Genomic DNA, 17,360 nt, shown 5'->3' with positions numbered 1-17,360 from the left:
TAAAATACAGCCACCCCGCTAAAATCCAATAGAACAAAAAATATACCTCCACTATCAGCAGTACTAACTTTCCGTTCTCAACAAGTCCCCCAGTAATCACTCCCACAACAAGCATGAAGAGCTACACCATACCCACGTCAATCCCCCCAGGCTTGTGGAAAAGGCTCAGTTGCCATGAGAAAGAATAAATAGAACCCTCCAACATGCTATTCAAATAAACCATAAATCATACTACAGATATAAAAAGATACAGCCTTCCAGTATGTAAAGGGAGGCTACAGGAAATCTGGAGAGGGACTTTTCACAAAGGCAGGTAGTGACAGGACAAGAGGGAATGGCTTTAACCTGACAGAGAGGAGACTGAGATGAGCTCTTAGGCAAGAAGTTCTTCCCTGTGAGGGTGCTGAGGCGCTGGCACAGGGTGCCCAGAGAAGCTGTGGCTGCCCCATCCCTGGCAGTGTTCAAGGGCAGGTTGGACACAGCAGCTTGGAGCAACCTGCTCTAGTGGAAGGTGTCCTGTGGGTGGGGGTTCGAACTGGATGAGCTTTTAAGTCCCTCCCAGCCAAAACCTTCCCGTGATGCTATGAAAAGAAGCCTCCAAACTCAATAACCGCCTATATCCCGCTATCGATACCAAAATCAAACCACCCACCCTGTGAGAGGGTGAGGGGTTAGATGCAACAGCGAACTCATCCAAAACAAAACATACCCCTAAAAATAAAGTACAAATTAGGTCACGCCAGCTCCCACTTGGCTTCTCCCCAAGGTCTATGGCCTGAGAAACACGTCGTCACTACACGAACACAAACAGGACGTCCCCCCGCTATTAACCTCAACGCGACCGGGACCGAACCGCCGGTCCCCGCAGGGAGCTGCGGGCAGGGATGGGGGCCGGTCCGCTCCTGGGGGGCCGGTCCGAGGCGGGGCGGGGCTGCGCCGCGGGGAGCGCCCAACCCCGGAACCGCTGCAGCCGCCGCCGGCCGCGCCTGGCCCCGGTGCCCCGCTGCCGGTAAGTGCGGGGCCCCCGGCGCTGAGCCCGCACAGGGGAGGATGCAGCAGCCCCCGGGCGGGTTTGGGGTGCGCGGCCCCGGGGGGGGGGGGTGACTGGGGCTGGAGGCAGAGACGGGGGTGCCCGGTCCCGCAGGGCGCAGGCAGTGGGGGGCCCGTTGGAGCGGGGGGGTCACGGTCACCCTGACCATGCGGGGCAGCCGCCCGCACTCCGGGGTGCAGGAGCTGCACAAGCGTTTCTTGCGGTGGGTAGGAGGAGGCTTGCCGCCCGGAGAACGTTGACAGAGCCCGGAGACACGTCCCCGGCTCCACTTGCAAGGTGCGGCTCCAACTTCTGCCGCTAGACAGATGCTCGGCGGTGAAAACTTGAGCAGATGGGGTTTGCAGCGCGTTGTGCAACGTACTGGGTCGGGTTTGGAGAGCTTTCTGGGACGGGTCCTCCATCAGCAAGTGCTGGCAGAGGCAATGAGTGGCCAAAACTGGTTTAGAAAGCACAAATCCGTCCTTCTCTTTCTCTTCCCTTCTTGGAATCCCCTAACGGGCACCTGGTGCAGCAGGTACCCGCAGCCCGGTGGGGGATGAGGGCTGAGGGGTTGCGTCTGCATGGCTGCATTTGCACACGAAAGAGCTGCCAGGGGAAGCACTTTAAGGGACTGATGATTGCATTGGGCCTAAGGTTGTCCAGCACTCTTGACGGTTGTATGCAGATGCAAATTTGGAGTCCTGAGTCACCAGCTCAGCTCCATTGCCACTCTCTGGAGCTGAAGTTTCATGGTGATTTGATGTCTGGAAAATTGCAGGGGCTGTGCCACAGGGATGTGCTTAGGTTTCCATGTCTTCCCCATATTGCATTGTAGCACTTGGATGTTGGAGTGAGCTTGTGTTTCAACTTGCCTCAGCATCTGAAATGTTGAGCGCTCCCAAAGCGCTGAATCAGCTCTTTAAAGAAGGGATCTGGGGAGAGTAAAATGGGGCACCAAGCCCCACTGTGGGGTGGTTTTGTCTTGGAGGATGGAGACGAGCAAGAGTGAGATGAATGCTGGTGGCAGCACTGGGGAGAAGGTTGTTGGAGTGATAGAGTGGTAGATGATGCACATCTTGTACCAGCAGGAAGTGGACTGGGGGAGCAAAAGACACCAAAATCTTCATGGCTGTGTATCATACATGGCACATGTGGCAAATGAAATAAGCTAATAGAATCATAGAATCATAGAATGGTTTAGGTAGAAAATGACCTTGAGATAACCCAGTTCCAGCCCCCTGCCATGGGCAGGGACACCTCACACTATATCATGTTGCTCAAGGTTCTGTCCAGCCTGGCCTTGAGCACTGCCAGGGATGGAGCAGCCACAGCTTCCTTGGGCAACCTGTTCCAGTGCCTCGCCACCCCCACAGGGAGGAACTTCTGCCTTATATCTAACCTAAATCTCCCGTTTAAGCTTGTACCCATTACCCTTTGTACTATTGTCACAGTCCTTGATGAAGAGTCCCTCTCCAGCAGTTTTGTAGGCCCCCTTCAGATACTGGAAGGCTGCTATGAGGTCTCCACACAGCCTTCTCTTCTCCAGGCTGAACAGTCCCAACTTTCTCAGCCTGTCTTCATAACAGGAGGTGCTCCAGTCCCCTGATCATCCTCATGGCCTCCTCTGGACTTGCTTCAACAGTTCCATGTCCTTCTTATGATGGGGACACCAGAACTACACACAGTGCTCCAAGTGAGGTCTCACGAGAGCAGAGTGGGCAGGATCACCTCCCTCAACCTGATAGTCATGCTTTTTTTAACAGCAGACTGATGCTTTGCACTGGGGGTTCATAAGCCTGCCTGCTGGACCAGCCCCGTTGGGCCACAACTTGCTTCTTCCTGGCTCCTTTGATGGCAGCGCTGAAATTATACTGCAGTTATTGCTTTTATTTCTCTTTTTGGGTTCAGATTTATATCATCCCAGTATGCTGGCATGTAGAACTCCTTGTGTTTGGTGTTTCACCACTGTCAGGTGCAAGCTGGTGGGTTTAGTGGGTGCCTCCCCAAGAAACGCTGGCCCCACAAGTGCCTAGGAGCTGGCTGCTGGGCTCAGGGCTCCCCCGTGGACTGCAGCTTTGGGGCTAGGCTGCCTCCTGCTCCCCCAGGTACTGTAGGACATCTCCGAGGTGAATACAGATATGTCCTTGAAGGGAGAGCACTGGAGCTTTCTCTCCCACGTGCCCAATGCACTTTGGACCAGGAGAGCTCACTTTGTTTTCTGTCTCCATAAATCCTTGCAGCTCAGACAAACTGATGTGCCTCCAGGCAGGGCAGAGCAAGTGCCCGTGGTCATGGTTTAGTCATGAGCGGGCAGCACTGCAAGGGGTATGCAGGTTTAAAGTGAAAACCCAGCTTACTAAAACTTCATCTTGCTAGGGTGAAGAACAAAGTCGGCGTTGTAAAGGGGGAATTGTCAGGGATGTTAAATATTAAGTCATCTGCTGCCACAGCTGGCTCCAGTGACTTTTTTGTATTCATGGCCAGACACTAGATGAGGTGTCTAAATGGGTTTGGAGCATCCCTTGACATTGGCAGCTTTAAGGGACATAACTGGGCTGTAAACTGATGATTCCTACGATATAGGTGAATGTATTTAAGGCTGGACAGAGTTAATACCACAGCCTCAAATCTCCTGTCTGCTCTCACAGATGGAGCAGGGTGCTGTCAGCCTGTCTGCACTTTGCAGATGAGCTCTGTACCCACGTGGCCACCTCGGATTTGGGGTTTATCCTCTGAGTGCCCGGTGCTGTTTAATCCTGGTTTACAAACCAGCCAGCAGCAGCGCGGGCTGCTTGTTTCCTTTCACTCAAGGCACCCTCGTTACCCTGCTGAATCATGACTCTGCTTAAAACCACAACACTTGAGAAAGGAAAGAAGCAAAACCCCAGGTTGGTTTTTACTTTGCTTTCTGATTCCGGAGAGCCTGTGAATGCAAGAGGGGACGAGCCTTTGCCAGCTCACCTGGCAGGGAGGTGAGATGCCAGCCTGAATCCCACATCTCGGAGTGCTCATGCCCTTTGCAGCACGGTGATGTCTGCGGCAGCTGCCTCAGCACACCCCGACCGGAGGGTTGGCTGCTCACGCATCCGTCACGGTGCTTGAGGAACACGCCGGTGACGTGCTGGTCCCCTCCTCCTGCCCAGGACACACGCTGCTCGGGCCGCATCCAGCTCGTACCCCCGAGGCACCCTGAGCGATGGAGAGGACGGAGCTGGTGGGCATGTGGAGACGTAGCAGCAATCAGGTTTTGTGTGCTTAAAAAGACATCTGTGGTGGAGGCAGGCGGCAGGCAGCGATCCCCGAGAGGCAATGGATGGGTGAGTACCAGTTCCAGGTCCCCGGTGGGATGAGCTGCCTCCTCAGGGCTTTCCGTACCTAGCACCTGAGCGATATGCAAGCGGCAGCCCCAAGAGCAAGCATGGGTCACTTTGCAGGAGTGACCCCACTGCACCCCTACCGCAGCCTTTTAAACCAGGCAGTGTCATTTCCTGCTGGGACCTCAGCAGGGACAGTGAAGGTGGGGATCCCTTTGGAAGGGGGCACTGTATCCCCCACACTGTCCCTGTCCTGCTAAAGCAGAGTCACTGCCGTTGGCTGGGGGTCTCTGTCACCCACATTAACCCCGCTGCAGGGACAAACCCAGGGGTCTGGGGTGATCCTGTGCAGTACTTGAGGTGATCCTTGTGGTTGGCTGTGTGGGGCTGGGGGAGGAATTGGTCAGGAATCTCTGACCCATGGCAGGAGCTCATGGGGTGTATATGGAGCAGTCTGGGGATCAGCCCTGTGCCCTGTTCTGGTACGGAGTGCCCCTGTCTGTCCTACCCACTCCCATCAGTGACAAGTGTCTGGAATGGTGATTTCGCACTTCACTCCAGAAAGCCTTAAAGAGAACTCCAGTGCTGCTAGAGACCCCTCAAAGGGAAATTGAACCCATGGGAAGTGTTTGCTCATCCCCCCATCTCAGGTTTGCAAAGTCCCTTTTGTAAGGCTGGTCCCGCGTGGCAGATTGCAGAGTGGGCACATGGAAGTTTTTCACCCCCACAGCTGTTCTGCAGAGAAGTAATTTTCCCTTTAATTTCCCATCCTAATTCCCTGCTCTTTTATGGAGTTGGAGATGCCTCCCAATGAAATCTGAAGCATTTCCTCAGCTCAACTCCTGTCAAGGTGTCTGGGGAGGAGGTGGCAGCAGCTTGCACCAGAGGGGAGGGTTTCCCAGCATCCCGGTGTGCAAAATGCATACGTGTCTCTGGCACAACCATTACCCCAGCATGGTTCAGACCTGACCCTGCCAGGGCAATAGGGACCAATTACATGTTATTGACCCTCTTTAAACGAATGTCCTAATTGCAAAGTTGCTGGGGTTAGTGGTGCTGTGCGTCTCGCAGCCTGTGGTTAGCAGCAGTGTTGGTAAAAATAGAAGCGGTCAAAAAATGGAGTTTTATTTTTACTCCTTAAAGTGTGTCCTGCTCAGATGTGTTGCTTTCACCTCGAGCTGAGGCAAGATGCCTCGCTGCTCCCACAGAGCAGGAAGAAAAAGCTGTGTTTTGGGTCAGCTGGGACACTTCAGCGCAGCAAGCTGCAAACATGCTGTTTGGCTTTGAAACCCTCCCATTTTCTGTTTTATTGTTTTGTTTCCTTGAGGAGCTAGAGGTCACCACAATGTCATCTTGGAGCAAAATAACATGTTTGCATTAAGGATAAAAGGTGTTGAAACAGGCTTTGCATAAGCAAAGGCACCTCTGCGGGCTGCAGCTCGTGTGAGGCAGGAGGCATCTCCAGGGAGCTTGGGATTGGGAGACTTCCCAAATCACCGACTGGAGAACGTACATTTTGTTAACACTGCAAAAAAATAGAGGGACTGGATGGGTGTAAAGCAGATCTGGGTTTTGGAGACCTCCATAGTGCATTGGTGTGCTGGGTGATGCCTGCAAACACCCTTCTTCACTTCTTTATTGGAGTGGTACCCAAGTGGGTGATGTCCATCAGCCCAGGGCAGCCACAGGGGTTTGATCCTGGCCCAGACAGCAACAGGAGCAGGATTAAATCCACCAGCTCAGACACCCGGCTTGCACATCCCTCTGAGCAGATTTGTGCCCAAGAGCCACACAAAACTGCAAAACCTGTCTTAAAAAACACGTTACTTCTCTACTGGCAGTGCCATTGACAGCTCCTTCTTGCATGTCATGAGCTCCAGCCCATGGCAGGGAAAAGAAAGAAACAGCCTAAAAATAGAGCAGCTTCAAAGTAGTTCATAAATAATAAACTGGTTTCTTGAAAGGGAGAAGAAAATCCAGAAATTTTCCATGGAGGGAGGAGGTGGCTGCCCCCACAGTGCCAATATTGGCCATTCTGGGGACTTAAAGTCCTAAATGAGAGCCGGGAAAGAAAACACCACTTATTTCCTCCTTTTTTTCTTTGAAAACTTGAAAACTTTAAAAAATTATTTTCCCAAATAATTTGCAAGTCCTGCCTGGTGGAGGCTGCATTTTACATTTTCCCCCCTTGAGCGTTGCTGTCCCCAGATATCGCATGCATGAGACAGAGGCGTAGTGACAGGTATTTGCACCTCCCTCTCCAGCATCCCAAAAATTCCTGGTGCTGAGAGGGAGGGAGCTCATTTGGGATCTATATTTCCAGAAGCATCCTGCTACTTGCAGCTTTGCTCATCTGTGCCGATTTGGCCAGGACCCTTCTTCAATTATTATATATGTCCCATTAAAATAGTATTATTATGCCTCTTAAATTATTATATATGCCCCATCCCTGGCAGTGTTCAAGGCCAGGTTGGACAGGGCTTGAAGCAACCTGCTCTAGTGGAAGGTGTCACTGCCCGTGGTAGGAGACTGGAACTGGATGAGCTTTGAGGTCCCTTCCAACCGAAACCACTCTATGATTTTATGATTCAGACCTTGTTTCCCACCATCACTGGTACAATCCTGCGCTGCTTCTGGTTCACTCTAAATGCCAAGGCGGGGTTAATAGAGGGGATGAAGGCTTATCCCAATCACAGCATCTTCCTACCACAATCTCCTCCCTGCCTTTATTGCCCAATTCTTGCTGGGCTCAGCTAGCCTCGCATCACATATGCTGGTGGTGGGGGCTCCGTTCCCCTCCTGGGGGGCAGGATCCATCTCTGGGTGACACAGTTGTGACACAGGGGTGACTGGAGCTGACCCCATCCCGTGCTGAAGCTCAGTGCTGGCGAGTGAGGGCTCTGTGGGACTTGGACACGGGACAAGTCATTTAGCTAAACCTATCGCCTGTTCAGGCTAATCGCTTCCTAATGCCACTGTAATCCCATTTAAAGCAACTGGCAGTCTAGAAAGTTACCAGCTCCCAGGGGAAGGTTAAAATGACACGGCCAGCTACAGAAAAATATCCCCAGCTGCAAAGTCTGGCCCAATACATGGTTCAAGATGAACATAAAATGCTGTATGTTTTGTTGAGCCTGTGCAAAGATGTCACACTGGGTTTACTCTGGGGCATACCCACAGTGGAATAGGTGCCCTTTCTGCTTTACTTGTCCAGTTTTGGAGAGGCAGATCTGTTTGAGTTACAGGGTAAATGTGCTCCAGCTTGTCACACCTGTGGCAGGGAGAGGGTTCAGTGTTTCATTTTGGATCCTTTTCTTCCTCTCTTTTAAAAACCACAATCCATTCAGACAGAGTGACTGCAACCAGCATCATTTGTGCCCACACAGAGTGGTTTTTTCCTCCTTTTTGCCCTGAGCTGACAGGTACTGGCCGGCGTGTCTGCAGCCGTACAGCTCCTCTCCTTCCCCTGCTCCTGCAGACAGGCTTGTTTCTCACTCCTCTCTGTCCTTACTTTACTTTTCCCCTCTGGATCCCAGGCACTGTGCTTGGCCGAGCCCAACCAGCCCGCAGCCAAGGAGAAGCCGTTAGGCTCCTGGCACAGCCCGCATCCCTGGGGCCACACAGGGGAAGCAGACTGGAGCCGTGCTGGATAGAGGAAGAGCCCTTTGGAGGCCCTGCACCACTCACTCCCCAATACATTAGCTTTCCTCCCATCTGGAGCCATTGCAGGGGTCTGTGTCCACGGCAGGAGCGAGCCATCCTGATGCTGATGCAGTCCCTCCACACACCCCATGCATGCAATCCCCAAACCAGCAGTGAGCCACCAGTTCCTCAGCCCTGTCTGGCCATCCTGGAGCTGTGGAGGTGAGGGCATTTACCCACCTTCACTGCAAAGCATCAGCAGGCTGGGGCAGCCAGGACATGCCGGGGACAGGGAGGGGATGGTGCTGCGGATAAACTGAGTTAAATCTGCCAAGGAGGCAGTTAGATTGAAATTAGGCATGCTGCCTGGAATTCATTATATGGTGTCTTTTTCCATGGCTCTTAGTTAGCCCTGTCCCTTAATCTGTCAGTGGGGCTGATGGATCTCCTGCTCATCCTCCTTCTACCCGCTCCCTGTCTCCACTGAAAGTCTTCCCAACAAAGCAACAGTAATTATGGCAATGATCTGGTCTTTGTTGCCCTGGGGTTGTCATACGCGTGTGGCTCAAGGGTGTTCTTTGCACGTGTTGTCTGACCAGGGTAACTGGAGATGGTATCTGGTACTCGGCGTACAGCTACAGGCAGTGAGGGGCCAAGGGGAGCTAGTGAAATTGAGACGGCAAATGGATGGCAAGCTATACCTTGATTAAAAAGTTCTGCTGAGACTATTTATATATCCTCTTCTTTTTCAGAGACAGGTGCCGTGGGGCTCAGTGGAGGTGGGAACTTTCCTAACAACCCGTTTTCTTCTCCTAAGAGCACCAGGATTGCTGCAAAGCTATCTTCCTTCCCACACCTCTGCAAAAAGCTATAGTGAAAAGGGAGCACCATGTACACCTTCCTGCCTGAGAACTTCACACCAGTGAAGCAGAAGCCATCCAAAGAGCTGAGGCCCATGCTCGGGGCCATCTTGCTGGGCCTCATCCTGTTCATCGCCGCAGTGGTGGCCTGGTGCTACTACACGGTGTCCCTGCGGAAGGCGGAGCGGCTCAAGACGGAGCTGATGGACCTGCGTGCGGACGGCTTCGTCATCAGGAACCAGCACGGGGAGGTGGTGTTCCGGCTGGCGTTCCGCTCGGGCAGCCTGGACCTGGAGTCGTGCTCCAAGGAGGGCGAGATCCTGAGCTGCACGCGCTCGGGCCGGGGGCCGCTCAACTTCTTCATCCAGACGGTGAAGCCCAAGGACACGGTGATGTGCTACCGCGTGCGCTGGGAGGAGCTGGCGGACGGCCCCGCCGTGGAGCACACCATGTTCTGGGAGGACGCGCACTGGTACGGGGGCTCCGAGATGAGCACCCAGCACTGGCCCATCCGCCTGGCCGGCTACCAGGAGCCCGTGCCCTACGTGACCAGCGACGTCTACTCCTTCCGCGACAGCTTTGGCGGCATCCTCGAGCGCTACTGGCTCTCCTCCAAGGCGGCCGCCATCAAGATCAACGACTCCGTGCCCTTCCACCTGGGCTTCAACGCCACCGAGCGCACCCTCTTCTTCCAGGCGCGCTACAAGGACTCTCCCTACAAGCCCCCGCCGGGGCAGCAGCCCTTCCCCGAGCTCAGCTACCGCGTCTGTGTGGGCTCTGACATCACCTCCATCCACAAGTACATGGTGCGCAGGTACTTCAACAAGCCCTCCAAGATCCCTGCCGAGAACGCCTTCCGATACCCCATATGGTCCACGTGGGCCCTCTACAAGAATGATATCGACCAGGATAAACTCTTGCGATTTGCCGAAAAGATCAGAAAGTACCGTTTTAACTGCAGCCACATAGAAATTGATGACATGTACACACAAGCCTATGGGGACTTTGACTTTGACCCAGTCAAGTTCCCCAATGTGACAGAGATGTTTGCAAAACTAAGGGAAGATGGGTTCAAGGTCACCCTGTGGACTCACCCTTTCATAAACTACAATTCCTCTAATTTTGGGGTGGGAATCGAGCGTCAGCTCTTCATCAAGGAGCCATCAGGGCGACTGCCGGCCATGGTGGAGTGGTGGAATGGCATTGGGGCCATCCTGGACTTCACCAACCCGGCAGCCCGCGACTGGTTCCAGAGCCACCTGCGCCAGCTCCGACACAAGTACGGCATCTCGTCCTTCAAGTTTGATGCGGGCGAGACCAGCTACCTGCCCAAGCAGTTCAGCACCTTCCGCCCACTCTCGGACCCCAGCATTTGGTCACGGCGCTACACGGAGATGGCCATCCCCTTCTACGAGCTGGCTGAGGTACGCGTGGGCTACCAGTCGCAGAACATCTCCTGCTTCTTCCGCATCATTGACCGTGACTCTGTCTGGGGCTACGAGCTCGGCCTCAAGTCCCTCATCCCCACCGTGCTCACCATCAGCATGCTGGGGTACCCCTTCATATCTGCTGACATGATCGGGGGGAATTTTTTCCCCAACAAGACAGATGGAGCGGTGGAGATCCCAGACCGGGAGCTGTACGTGCGGTGGCTGGAGCTGTCGGCCTTCATGCCCTCCATGCAGTTCTCCATCCCACCCTGGCTCTATGACAAGGAAGTGGTGGAGATTGCGCAGAAGTTCACAGAGCTCCACGAGTCGCTGGTGGCCCCGCTGCTGCTGGAGCTGGCCGGGGAGGTCACCGACACGGGGGACCCCATCATCCGTCCCATCTGGTGGATCTCGCCCCGCGACGAGGCCACGCACAGGATCGACTCCCAGTTCCTCATCGGGGACACCCTCATGGTGGCTCCTGTGCTGGAGATGGGCAAGCAGGAGCGTGACGTCTACCTGCCGGCAGGCAAGTGGCGCAGCTACAAGGGGGAGTTGTTTGAGAAGACCCCGGTGCTGCTCACGGACTATCCTGTTGACCTGGATGAAGTCGCCTATTTCCTCTGGGTTTCCTAAGAGCTTTCTCCGTCACTTTTGGGGATCACCATGCCTTACCTAGGACTATGTCATACATAACAATTCTAATTGCACATTTAGTTTGAGACTGGGGATGAGGAACGGAATTAAATGGACTCACTGTCCTTGGGGTGATTTTTTTATTTGAAGGGGGGGTGATTTTTCCTATTAATTCGGTTCATATGGGAGACTCCAGCTGGGTTCCAGTATGCAGAATTTTCTCTGTACAGGTCAAAAAGGAGCTATCAGTCTGTCTGCAGGCACATAGTAAACCCATTTCCTTTACAGTTCGCAAGGATTTCAAGAGGTGAAGGTTGGTTAGTGCCAGTGGGAATGTTTCTTATCTCGTGGGAGGACATGGGATTGTGTGACGTGGGAGGGTTGCTACAGCAGTGCTTGCCATAAGTTTTATAATAAGGCAAGTATATTTAAAAGGGCCTTTTTAAGAGCAGAAGACAAACTAGAGATGCATACACATGCACGTTTTTTTCCCCTTTTGGTCTAGTGTTCCACTGGACTAACATTTGCCCCATGCTCCTGCTTTCCTGGATACCAGGCAGGCCAGGTTACTCGCGTGACATCCAGGTATTAACTGTACCAGCTGCGTGTTGCTTCCTGCACCCCACCTCCTTGCCCATTTAACCCCAGCTGCTAGGCAGTTGCTTTTGTGTTTTGCCTCGGGTGTCAACATTGCGTTTCCTAGAACAGCACTGTCCCTACCAGCATGCCCCATTAGTCTTCATAAAGCATTCATGTCCCCGCGTCATTACATGATTATCCTGCTGATACCATCCGTTTTGGGTTTTAAGGACAAATGAGCTTTCAGGTTTGTTGCTGGCAGGACTGCCTGGAGCAAAGCTCTGCTCAAAAAGAACGTGCGGCTCTTCCCTGGCAACAGCCAGTTCCTGCGAGGGAGCGGCACACGCCTTGGGTTGGTGGTGATGTTTGCTGCTAGCCAGCTTGCTGGTGGGTGGAAAACACCGGCTTTTGCACTGATGGGTCTGTGCCAGCGGGTGTTCTCGCTGCACCCGCGGAAATGTCCTCATCTACCATGAATTTAACCTCATATCCATCGCTGTCTCAGGTTAGAGGTGATCATTTTGTTGAGGTTTTCTTCTGAAGCAGCCCTCCTCTCTCTCTGGGAGAATTAGGGACCTTCCTTAAGCAGTGTTTGTGGTGCTGGAGGCGGGGTTGTTGTCAGAGGTGCTTGAGGGGACATGGGGTGATGTGGTCCTGCATTCAAAGTCCCTGCAGCCAGGATGGAGCTGCAGACATATCTCTTTTCCAGCTTTCCCATTTGTCTTTTTAAGGGAAGATGCATTTACAGAGAGCTGTGGGCAATCTCTGAGACAAAGAAAACAGGAATGAGGTCTGGAAGCCTTCCTGCCCAGGGCAGGACATTCCCAGCTGTGCCCTGTTTGGGAGCATGGTTCAGCCCCTGAATTTGTAATGAGCCTCTGTATAACTGAACTGTGTCGGGTAGGAAGGTTTGGGGCACCCTGCCAGGCTATGGCCAGCCAAGGAGAGTTCAGCATCTGTGGGGTTTCCCATGGGGTTGTGTCTGGGCTGAGCCTGGGCCTGGTGCGAGTCTGCCAACCAGGGAGATGGTGCTGTGTTTTGGCTAGGGTTGGGTAGTGAGGATTTTTCTCAAAGCCCTTCTCCTGACACTGGGCTTTGCAGGAGGCAGAGAAGGAAATGCACTAAACCTAGGGGTGGGTTGTGCTGGGGTCCAGGAATAGAAATTTAGGTGTTTGGGGCAAATATGAAATGCTTTCATAGTTAGGGAGTAAGGAAGTCCAGTCTGATGGACTCTTTGGAGCATCCCTTGAGGTCTGAATCTGCCCTGCATCATTCAGCTTTTCAGCCTGAATAAGATGCAGGGGAGCCCTGTAGTCCCTGCCCAGCTGGAGCACAAGCATGTCTCAAAGGCTGTTTCTTGTGGCTTTTAACTATGAAGGACTCAGGTTTTTCCCTGCCACCAGTGCAAATAGTGGTTATATTACAAGTTACGGACAGCCTCTGCCAAAGAATTCATCCTGGAGCTCTACTCAGCCATCAGGGCACTGGCAGGATTTGGCCATTGGACTGGAGTGTGCAGGTGAAGGCGAGGAGCTCCTGGAGGTGAATCTGACCACATCCTCCAAGGAGGACAGGGTGCGGAGTAGGCTTCTCCAGCCCCAGAAATGCGTACAGGCCACGCTTTGAGGGGCTCCATCTTTTCCCTTTCCACCTTTGCTTGTGAAATCCATGTCCTCCTTTGGCATGGGAGTCACTGGGTGGAGGAGATGTTGCTGCATGGCTCATCGGCCAGTGAAGAAGTGGGATCCTTCACCCAGGACTTCATGGGAAGGATCCCAGTGTGACCAGGAGATGTTGCATGTCTTCTTCTCTTCTGTCTCTGCTGTGCCACCTATTGCATCCCTCACTTACAAGGCATGAGGCTACGTGAATGAAAACACAGCATTCCTATTAGTATGCGTTTATCATTAAAATAATGGGAGCAGCCAGACGAGTGCCTTCAATCTCCTCGCAGTAATTTTGGGCACTGGCAGGAAGGTCATGGAGGAAATTCTCCATTAGACACACTGTCTTCCTTCCCTTCCCCTCACAAGAAATGATTTTGTTATCAAACTTTTCATTTTCTTTTATTTAACTACATGAATAAATGGGTAAGATTATGGAGTACCCTTATTTTTCTAAATGCTGTTGTTAGGGCACATTCAGTGTTCCAGCTAGGAGAAAGGGCAAGAAGTGACAAAAGATGATGCTGAAAAATAGGTGGCTCTCTGTGGGTGCATGGCACCAAGCCTTCCCTGCATGTTGGGGAGAGTCTCAGCAGTGGTGCCTCAACAGCAGGCTTCTAGGTGCCCTTTCCATCCAACTCTACCAAAACCACTATTTCTAACACTATGCTGTAGCACTACAGGACTTGAGAACCTCTGGGACCTCACAGACCACAAGTATTCTGTGCACAGACACCTTGGGAACTGCTACTAAGGAGATTCCTGTGATTGACACTATGGGTCACTGACCAGAGCAGTGTTTAGTTTGACTCAGCCAAGGAAAAGGCTGAAACAGTTTTGGAAGCTAATTCAGTCTTTTCCACTCCAGCCCACTGAGCAGCAGGCAGAAGTGCTGCCTGCGTGATTGAAGGTTGAAGCTTGCAGTGTCGTGTATCGGGTTTTCTGGATGCTTGTGTTTGTACATGCTGTTGTGTGTTGGACTGTTATGCTGGTGAGTTTGTTTTTAACCACTTTTCTAATTCTTAATTGTCATGAAGACAGAACTGTAACATGAATTGCCTTGATTGATATAAAATTTTGGAAAACAAAAAGCAGTTTGACTGTGTCCATCTGTACCAAGTACATGGGCCTGGTGGTACAGGCAGACTTGGGGCTTTTTTCACCGTAGAATTCATTGAAATCAGAATTGAGATTGCTGGTTTATTTAAAGCTTGCACCTTGCAGCTTTGATGTGTGTTTCCTAGGGAGGAGCTGGCAGCCACCCCACTCTTGTGTCTGCAGTGGTGGCAGGAGATGAGGATGTGGAGACAACCCACTGGATCACCCTCCTTTGTGTACTGACAGCAAAGGGAATAACTGTTCTTTGGGGCTGGAGAAAACCATGTTCGGGCAAACCCCCACATTGCAACTGCCCCCAGGAGTGGGTCCCAGACCATCACACCCCTATTTCTGCTGACATCCACCCCAAAAAGGCACACTGACACTGACTGGGGGGTTTGTAGGTGCTGAAGAAGAGGAGCCTGCTCTTGGTTTCACTTGGGTTCTCCAGGAGTGTCCACCCAGGCTCTGCCTGTCCCCAGTGCCCCTGGGGTCCCCCTTACCAGATGGAGTAGACATTTGAGGCTATGGCAGTGGCATAAAAGCAGTGAGTGAAACTCATTTAAGAGTTGCCTGGACCCACACTACCCACTTTGCCCCACACAATGTTTTTCCTGCCCTTCCTGCTGTTACTGCATAAACCACAGTGTTCAAGGAGGTGCCTGTGGGTGACAACAGAGCAGTGGCTGCTGACCCATGAGATCCTGGCCAGGAGCATGTCCATCCCTGCCCAAAATCAAAGTTTTTATTAAAAGTAAGAGAAAAACCAACAGATCGGCAGGCAGAAACCAAGGCTGGGGAGCACTATGGTGAAAGGACAGCCTGACAGCAGAGTCAGGTTATCCTGTGCCGTGGGGCTGGCAGCCGCAGGCGAAAACCAGCCCCCTCAATCGCAGCTCATCCTGAGCTGGATGGAAGCTGCCAGCCTGCAAATCCCTCACACTGGGAGAGCCATAAAGATGCAAAATCCCAGAGACCAAGTAGAGAAAAGCAGTGATTTTAATTTATTCTGATATTATTATTTTTGTCAGTACGACTGGATGATATTTTTGTTCAGCGATCATTAAAGATTTAAGGGCAATATACACTCCCTTCCCTAGAAAACAGGCAGCCTGTGCTGAGCAGTGGGCTGGGGAGAGTCCCCTGTCACCAGCACCTCCAGGAAACAGCCTTTGCTTAGTGCGGGGAGTGCAAAATAAAACAGCCAGGACTGAAGCTAGCAAGGCAAACAAGATGTCCTTCTGGCAGCACACAGCCCCAGTGCAGACAGGAGGCCACGGTGCCACCTGCACACAGGGTGCTTCTGGCACTGGTCCCCTGCGGCTCCCTGTGGCTTGGCTGGGCAGGAGGAAAAGGCACTGGGAGAAAGTTTGGAAAGGGATGGTGATTTGGGTGAGGGATTTTTCAGCCAAATGGTACCAGGCAGCTCAAAACACCCCTGGAGTTTGCAGGAAGCCTCTGTGATGCTTGTTTAATTCCCCCTAGCCTGTGATGCAGGTGAGTGGAAGAGCTGTGTGTGTGCATACGGAGCACACTGATTAGAGGACAGAGCCGCAGTTGATGGGGGTGAAGCCTGGCTCTCCCATCTCTCCCCCCACCATGACCATCATCTTTCCAGGAAGCTTTTTTCTTGTTGCAACAACAGCCAGAGGAATTTTGCTGGGGCCCGTCTGAGACTTACTGGTTACCCCAAGCCCAGCTGTCAGGGACCCGTTGGGGTTTCAAAACAGCAGCTGGGAGATAAAGCATTTTTGAATGCTTTCTCATCCTCAGGGGAGATACATTAGTGGAAGCCAGTATCCTGGAGTGGGAGAAAGCCCATGGTAATGAACCAGACATAGTGTGTGATCACTGGACACCACTGCCAGAGCGAGACTGCTTTCCCTTTCGCATCCCTGGGTTAAAGTGCGGTTCTCCTTCTTCATCACCATACCAGTGATAGCACTGCTGTGGCTTCAGCTGCTTTCATAGGCATCTAGAAGATGTTCTGGCCCATCCCACATGGCACTTCTCTCGTGCTGCTGTGACCATGCAGGGTCTTGATGGCATAATAGACCCACTGATGGGTGACAGTGGTCTGAGGTGGTTTTGAAATGCTTCACCTGAGCACCAAACCAGTTCTGGAGTGAGTACGACATTCTCCAGCTCCGATTTACTTTTTATATGGACCAGCTCTTGGGCAAACCCCTAAAAAAAGCAGCTTTCTCCTGCCTTGGGGCCACACACAGCTTTACCTCTCAGGTGCCTACTAGCAGCATACTGGGGTCAGCAAAGGAATCATCAGTCTCTCACTTTGGGATGGTGCATTGCAGCCCAGAGACCCCAGGATGTTCCTAAACTGCTCAGTCATGTAACTTTTAAACTTCTCTTTGCCTAAAACCAGAGAAAATCGGACCAAAAGTAGAGTGCACACTTCAAGCCTGCAGGTACTGCTGAGACACCTACTGGGAGAAGTCACCTCCATGAGCAGAAGGATGCCAGCTCATGTGGATCTCCATCAACACAGCTGGTGGCATGGGGAAACTGAGGCAGCAAGGCACTTGGGCTGGTTTCCCAATTGTCTGAACCCTCTCAGGAGGATGATGGCTGAGTCCTCTCCTGGGACCTGACAGGTTACACACATTGGCTGTAGATGTGGTCCCAAAAGACAAATGGATCCTACTAGGTCTTATCCTGTTCATGCCTTGGTGCTGGGTTTTAATCTTGACTGCCATGAAATTTCAGGACAAGCTTACAGGCTCGGCTGAATCCATGCCACGTGCTATAGCTTCTTTCTCCTTGCTCAGATAGCTGAAGCCATGGGAAACACAAATCCCTTTACTCCTGCATCAGCATCCATCTGACAAGCAGGCTGGAAACTGGGTGCCTTCATCTTTAGGATAATCACAGACTGCTTTGGTAAAAACATACTCTGCTGCAACTGCCTCCTTCACCAAGTAAATGAAATTACATATATCGCAACGATCACCCATTAAACTGGGTAACAAAGGGCTGCATGTAAATTCCTTTGTAAACCAGAAGCGTGCAAGGCATTTCTTGCTGGGAAAAGATTACGAGCAGAAACTGTTTCTGTATTTTGTGCTTGTCAAACTGTAGTAACAAGGACA

General features: G+C 52.2%; 1 protein-coding gene across 2 annotated transcripts; it reads left to right on the top strand.

Moving 5' to 3' along the window:
- The first annotated feature begins 921 nt into the window (after positions 1-921).
- LOC134164521 (myogenesis-regulating glycosidase-like) lies at positions 922-14,246 on the top strand. 2 transcript variants are annotated; one of them, XM_062620360.1, is made up of 3 exons: positions 941-1,009; positions 4,174-4,347; positions 8,739-14,246. In XM_062620360.1, the coding sequence occupies exon 3, from the start codon at positions 8,876-8,878 to the stop codon at positions 10,910-10,912; it is 2,037 nt and encodes a 678-aa protein (XP_062476344.1). In that variant the 5' UTR covers positions 941-1,009; positions 4,174-4,347; positions 8,739-8,875; the 3' UTR covers positions 10,913-14,246. The 2 variants fall into 2 exon arrangements, with proteins under 2 accessions (XP_062476345.1, XP_062476344.1); XM_062620361.1 differs by lacking the exon at positions 4,174-4,347 and having other exon boundaries at positions 922-1,009.
- The last annotated feature ends 3,114 nt before the right edge of the window (positions 14,247-17,360 follow it).

This window comes from Pezoporus occidentalis, unplaced genomic scaffold (assembly GCF_034315485.1).
Source record: "Pezoporus occidentalis ecotype Australia unplaced genomic scaffold, CSIRO_AGI_Poc_V1 ctg220, whole genome shotgun sequence".
Classification (NCBI taxonomy): Eukaryota; Metazoa; Chordata; class Aves; order Psittaciformes; family Psittacidae; genus Pezoporus; species Pezoporus occidentalis.
Note: the sequence above shows the minus strand (reverse complement) of the source record. Positions and strands in the feature narration are given on the sequence as shown.

Excerpts from the sequence above, each read along its gene's own strand:
- LOC134164521 (XM_062620361.1), top strand. The coding sequence starts at position 8,876 with ATGTACACCTTCCTGCCTGAGAACTTCACACCAGTGAAGCAGAAGCCA.